The following is a 7110-nucleotide window of genomic DNA, read 5'->3' on the forward strand; positions in this document are numbered from 1 at the left end:
ACTGCTCCTACGGACTGACATCACTTTTTGGTTTTTATATAATTGCCATAAAAGCAAAAGGATTAAAATCAGATTTTTTTCTTATTTGGCTGTTGTTGCTGTTGTTGTTTTAGTTTCAGACATCAGTTTCCACAGGAATCTGGCCAAAAGCTCCCCAGTGTTTGTATTCGGTGTAACTACTGTCTAAGCATAGTATTGCACGGCACTTACTGCCAAATCGTATCTGGACCAGAAGCATTGGATCGGTATTGCTCCAGCCAGCTTCATTGCTTTTCTGTCTCAAGACGCTTACTTGCAGGAGACTGGAGAGTTTTGGTAGAGCCACCTCCAGTTCTCTAGTACTTGTTTCATGTGCTTTGACTCTAAGGTACCTACGGCATCAGATACTGCTTTGCACAACTCTAAATACAAAGAGCATGGCAAGGTGCAGAAAAAGGGAGTCTTTTTTTTTTTTACTTATTTGCAGCCATGAAAATTAACCTACTGGAAAAGCCCAGTTGGCTCTTCCTCGTTCAATCTCTTTGCTTGTTCCTGTGACAGTCTCTGAGATGCAAGAGGACTAAAGACTGAAAACTGAAATAGGAGCAACTAGGTGGTAAAGCACAGTGCGGAACTGTGAACCTGCAGGTAGAGCTGTGTGAAAATGGTCTAGTTCAAGGTCCCTCTGAATGTTTTTTCTCAAGATTTCAAGTTGGTTTTGCACATTGCCTTAGAAACAAGAAGTCGCGGACACTTTAAGACGTGGCTGCAGGAGGAATTGATTCCATTTAATATTTCTCACCAATATCTGTGATGAGGCAGCCTTGGTCTTAGATGTGTGATCTAGAAGACCCGTATTTGGGTCAGCAAACTGCATGTGGGAGGTGTTTGGTTATCTCGTCACCCTGCACGTTGAGAATTTAAACCAAAACATTCATTCTTTTGGATGCGGTGCTTCACAGAAGCATGCAGAAAGTGTTCTGCCATTATTTCTGTTCTTGGTTTGTTCTTTGTTTTTAATGGGCTTCACAGTCCATATGTTATTTGGACACACTGGATGTCCCATTAAAAATCGCTTGAAGCATTAAAAGCTGAAGAGTTGTCTTTTTCACAAAAAAAATGTCTCTAATTAATGTAGCCAGAGCAATTCCAACACAAATTTCAGTTTGGCTTTTAGCTTTGTAATGTGCCAGAGGTACTCTTTGACTTCTCTTGGCTTAATCTTTCTCTCTTTCCTAGGAGCTGATGCAGCAGAATGATATTGGCTACGTCCTGAATGCCAGCAATACTTGTCCAAAGCCTGATTTTATTCCAGAATCCCATTTCCTGAGAGTGCCTGTCAACGACAGCTTTTGTGAGAAAATTTTGCCTTGGTTGGATAAATCAGTCGAATTTATAGGTGAGAAGAAAACTTAAAATTCTCTCTTTAAAACAGTTTCTGGATTCCTTTGTGCGTCTGCCTTGCTCTTTTGGCTGAAGGAAGCCTGGATTCTTTCTGGGTGGTATGGAAATACCCTAAGGATCTATGTACATGATCACCATCGCTTTATAAGCACAGAAGCAAAATAACGTAGGGAGATTCTGCCACTGCATGTTCCAGCACTTATGGAACAAAGACACCTCTGAAGAGCACAACTCTGCTTCCTGGCAACCGGCTAAACGCCTGATGTATGTCTGCAGAGAGCGAGTTAGAAAACTGGACATACGGAGCCCGCCTTCAGCTTGAGAAGTGACCTAGCCAAATCTGAACTGGCCGAGTTGTTCCGTCGTGAAGGCTTGCTTTTTACTGGCATATAAAATTAGAAACAAGCACCTTTCCCAGACATCTAAATATGGTTGTTTATGTCTGTGCACATTAAAACGCGGTATGCTGTAACTGTGGCGTGTTTCCTGTGAAGTCACATGCTTTTTTCTATACTCAGTGCTATACAGAGCTAGAGAAAATAAGTGATTTTTTGTTTAAAGCTGCCATGAGGTTCGCAGTTAGCAGCTAATTTGGAAGTTTTGAACAATTTGTAATAACACTGCTTTCTTTGCAAACTTTCCGTCATGGTACAATGCGGCTGAATTTGACACTTGCCCATTTCTTTGCTGTGTAGAAAAGGCAAAAGCATCAAATGGCCATGTGTTAGTGCACTGTTTAGCTGGAATATCTCGCTCTGCCACAATCGCTATTGCGTATATCATGAAGAGAATGGATATGTCCTTAGATGAAGCTTACAGGTAAGGAGAAAATTTCCCTTCCTACTAATTCTTGTGCCTGTTGGCTTGCTTTTAAGGTGCATGGGAGAAGCAAACGAGTTATTTTATCTGGTAGTTCTCTGGCCTCCGAACACTCTTGTTTTAAATGCAGGCTTCCTCCATAACAACCATAAACCAGTTAACGGTGGTGTGTAGACAACACTAACTAACTGCCCAACTGCAAAACGCGGATGTCGGTCTTTGCTCACCGTAGGTAAACACATTGTATTTCAATTGCTTATTAAATGCGTGTATGTATATACATATACACATCCACACAGCTACAGCGTCTTGTTAAGTAAGTCAGAGAGGGGATGGAATGGATAGGGTTAAAGAAAGAGAACTGAGGATGTGGATAGTGATGCCTAGGACAAATGCTAGGCTGGATGCGTTGACTGCAGTGTGGTATTTCGTAACGATCTCAAAGAACCACCCGCAGGAGAAAAGTCTAGGAATTGAGAAAGCTGCTTTGTTGCTGTTAAAGTCAACCAAAAACTCCGGGAGAAAGTGTTTTGAAGTGTCAGTTCTTTGTGGCATCGGGGTATTTTTGTCCCTCCCCTGCTTTTTACTCTTTCAAATCCCATTTTTTCTATACGTGAACACTTTGCCGCACTCCAGGTGGCTCAGCAGCAGTTTACGATGACTTTGGTATTTCCCTGAACAAACTGCTTCGTTGTGTTGTACAAAAGATGACGGTTTTCTCTTTGATGGGCTGTGTAGTCTAACAACTGGTGCAGCTGACGCATGGCTGTAACACGTTATGCAGAAGCAATCTGAGCAATTGTGCTGGAGCAGGTGGAGAGGGGGTACCTTCCAGATCACCAGCGTGTTTGCTACCACCATCTCCAAAACACTGATGAGGACAGAAAATCGAGCATTTGTTACTGCCTCGGGGAGCGTGATTCCCATGGGTCATTTTCCTTTAAGCTGAGGAACGTAACTATGCACGCAGTGAAGAAAGCTGCGTGTAAGAGGGGCCTGAACTACAATCACCTCCCTTTGCCTTCAGAAATTTTCCGCAGTTTCTTACCGGAGCCTGCTGAGTTTGGTGCTGTGCAGCAATTTCAGCAGGTATGATGAAACGAGTTTGGTTAAGAGGAGTAGCCGAGAGCTCAGTTATACAGGCGTGGACAGTATGGACGAGTGAGTTAGTGGATGGGGATGGATGAGCCTGAGTCGCTGAAATAACCTGTCTGGTCTCAGGCTGGAGTGCTCTGGAGGTTAGAGCTGCAGAGTACTGACTGCTTCTGAAATGGACGTATGTCAGGGAACTTCTGAACAAACAGCTGCTTCTGAATTCCTGCATAAGACCTCTGTATTAAGTTAGAGTTTGTTTCGTAACCAGAAGTGTGAATTGAGGGTGGAGGATTAATCAGCCTAGGCCTTCTTCTCTTGGCACTGCAGATAATGAACGACTACTGTGAAACTGAGATTGTATTTTGCTATATTTCCTTTGGTGGGGCTTAGCGAGGACCAGCTGCAGCACATTTTACTCATTGGTTTGGGATCTCTTGTTGGTAAAGCCTGAAAGAAAAATACTATTCTCAGAGTTAAAGTCGTTAGACAAATTGTTTGTCTGACACTATTACAAAAATAAAAAGGTGATACTCTTACCTGAAGTGAAAGATCTGTAGAAACAAATGGGTTTAATATTTTGTTTTGTATAATGGCCTCTACAAGGGGAACAAATAAACATCAAAATGTTACGCATGTTTTCCAATTGAATAAAAAGAACGAGCATTTTGGAATGAAAAGGTTTGCAGAGACTTACACCCGGTCAGCAGACTTCCTTATGCCCTTTCCCTTTTTTAAAAAGCCACTGTTAATTTTGGGACTTGCCAGTAATTTGAAGTGAGGTGAGGAGGAAGTGGAAGGAACGGAGTTTTGGAGGGGCTACCAGAACAGAGGCCAGAAATGGCCACGTTGACCAGAAGGACGGTGCTTTAAGTAACAAGTAACAAGCACAGCTAGCTTTTGACTGGGAACATAACAGACAAGGACTGGGAGTTGCTTACACCGCGATAAAGGCCCCCAGCTTAACTGCGAGGACGTCAAGCCAGAGTCTCTCCTGAGCAGACCCACTAGTTTTCTCCCTTCGACAGCATTAGGCTTCATGGTGGAAGCTTCCACTGTCGGTTTGTGCAGCCTGATAACTGCATGTCATCACGTCAGCTCGACGACTACTGCTATTGTTTATTCTTTTTTAGTTGCCAAACAAAAGATGCAAGTTGTGTTTGGTATTTGTCCTGGGCTTGCCTGCATTTGAGCTAGTGTACGCAGCACACACAAGTAGCCTTCCAATTCTTCTCTCGCTGGTTTTAGTGACTGCCTGCTCACCTTCTGTACGTGTCCCCAGGAAGATTTCATTTTTAACAGTATTTAATTTTTCCAGTGATACCTTAGCTCTTCAAGGTTTCTGCCCTTGTCATCTGGTTCATCATAGTTCCAGGAGGTATTTGGGCTGTTTTCTGTTTCACAGCTCGTACAAAGCAGAGCGTGTGTCTTTAGCACTATTGCAAATCAGACAGGGAGGACGCGTGCTTTTGTATTTAATTCTGAGCTATGACGTGACTTCTGATGCCTACGTCTTTCATACAGTCAGAGCCCTGGTTCAGGAAAATATTCTAAAAGTGGGCACTGCCCCTCCTCCATATACAACTGAGTATATGGGGAAGACTGGCACACCTATGAGAGTGGGGCTGGCTAACTAACTCTTCCCGTGATCTGTTATTACTGTTGCCCTTTGCTGCTGAACACTTACAGCCCTCGAGAGGTATTTTTGTTTTAATGCTGCACTTCCTCCTTTCTGTTTTCCTTTTTGATGATTTTTGGTCAATAACCAGCCTATGGTAGAAGTCGCTGACATTTGCTGTATAAAGCCAGCATCTATCAGAGCTCTGTGTCGTGCCTGACAGAGATACAGGGGGCAGGAAGCACTCACTGCAAAAACATGAGAGAGGAGGAAGCATTGTGGGATTTCATCCCTTTGAAGGGTGGGGAAGGTGCTCTGCTTTCTGCAGCACAGGGGAGGCCAAGTTTCCTGGCTAGAGCTCTGATGCTGTTCACGCAGAACTCAAGGAGCGCCTAACTCCGGTCAGAAACTGAGGTGTGAGGTAAAACACGGAAAATTAGTCCCTCAAATGTTGTTGTGGACATCGTGAAGAGGTGTAAAGAGAATGCTTGCTTTCCTCTTTTTTAGCCACCTTTAAGTAAGCTACAGCGAGAAGTGAGAGCATCTGGCATTATCTTGTTTAAAAGCTGCCGCCTTTTTTTTTTTTTCCCATCCATGTTTCCTGTGCTTGACTGAACCTCAGTCCAGGCCTCCTGACAACTTAAGATTAGGCTGTCAACATTCCCAACAATCACTCTAAGGTTATCTCAGGTGTGAGCAGCACGTCCTTAAATTAATTCTTGGTTTGTTTTGCCCTCTCTTCCCAGATTTGTGAAAGAAAAAAGGCCAACCATTTCTCCCAACTTCAACTTTCTGGGACAGCTGTTGGACTTTGAGAAAAAAATCAAGAACCAGAGCGGTCAGCCTGGACACATTAGTAAGCTGAAAGTTCTGCATTTGGAAAAAAGCAGTGAGCATCTGCTGGTCCCAGAAGGGGGGCAGAGCAGCCTCTCTGCTAACCAGCTCGGCATTACCGCTACCTCCGAGATTGTGGAGCAGAAGCCAGCGGACCACAGCAGTGCCCCCCGCGGGCACTTGTCCCCTCTGGGAGACAGCCCGCTGGTACAGGGCATCAACGGACTGCACGTCTCCCTAGATAAGGTGGAAGACAGCAACCGCCTGAAGCGCTCCTTCTCTTTGGATATCAAATCCGTATCCTGCTCGGCAAGTAGCGTGACCGCATCCGTTCAGGGCTTCGCCTCTTCTGAAGACACCCTGGAATACTACAAACACGCCAACGCTTTAGAGGGCAGCAGCAAGTTGTGTCAGTTCTCCCCTGTCCAGGAGGTCTCAGAGCAGACTCCAGAAACCAGCCCTGACAAAGAGGAAGCAAACCTTCCCCCGAAACCCCAGACCACCTGGCAGCTGGACAGCCAGAGCAAGCGGCAACACCTGGGGAGAGCCAGCAGCAGCGCCACCACTCAGCGGTCGCTCCTGTACCCCCTCCACCGGAGTGGGAGCATGGAAGACAACTACCGAACAAACTTCTTGTTTGGTTTGTCCACCAGCCAGCAGCATTTGGCAAAGTCTGCTGCTGGGCTGGGCCTCAAAGGGTGGCACTCGGACATCTTGGCTCCTCAGACATCAGCCACGTCCCTTACCCGGTATTTTGCAGCCGAGTCCTCGCATTTCTATTCTGCCTCCGCCATCTATGGGAACAGCACTGCTTACTCTGCCTACAGCTGCAGTCAGCTGCCCACGGGCTGCGACCAAGCCTGTGCTGTGCGCAGGAGGGCAAAGCAGGGTGATCGAGGAGATTCCAGGAGGAGCTGGCACGAGGAGAGCTCTTTTGAAAAGCAGTTTAAGCGCAGAAGCTGCCAGATGGAGTTTGGGGAAAGCATCATGTCAGACAACAGATCCAGAGAAGAACTGGGGAAAGTAGGCAGTCAGTCGAGCTTTTCAGGCAGCATGGAAATCATTGAAGTGTCTTGAGGGCCAGCAGGCTTGTGTGACTGTATCGGAGCTGCCGCTTCCCCAGCGTTTGAGAGGTCCCTGTAAATCTGAAAAGAAGAAACTTTGTGCAAAGTGGGGGGGTGGGGGAAGAAAGGCGAGGCTTCAGTGTGAATGCAGTGACTCAGTACAGCAAAGAGAGCATCTGCTCGAGGAGACCAAGGGTTTTTCTCCTCCCCTTTCCCGGAGAAGGGCAGGACATTTCAAAGACCTTTCCCTGACAGAGGAAACCATTATATGCAATGGATTGCACATTCTTTCAGTGGTTT

At 45.7% G+C, this 7110-nt stretch overlaps 1 protein-coding gene across 1 annotated transcript in view; it reads left to right on the forward strand.

The window, feature by feature from the left end:
* Positions 1-6823, forward strand: part of DUSP16 (dual specificity phosphatase 16) — a 31422-nt gene extending 24599 nt beyond the window's left edge. The window contains exons 5-7 of the mRNA XM_010132811.1: positions 1219-1378; positions 2079-2202; positions 5659-6823. Of these exons, the coding sequence (XP_010131113.1) occupies positions 1219-1378; positions 2079-2202; positions 5659-6823 (1449 nt within the window). The remainder of the gene's footprint in view (positions 1-1218; positions 1379-2078; positions 2203-5658) is intronic.
* The last annotated feature ends 287 nt before the right edge of the window (positions 6824-7110 follow it).

The sequence above is a fragment of the Buceros rhinoceros genome, unplaced genomic scaffold, assembly GCF_000710305.1.
Source record: "Buceros rhinoceros silvestris isolate BGI_N320 unplaced genomic scaffold, ASM71030v1 scaffold5343, whole genome shotgun sequence".
NCBI classification, from domain to species: Eukaryota; Metazoa; Chordata; class Aves; order Bucerotiformes; family Bucerotidae; genus Buceros; species Buceros rhinoceros.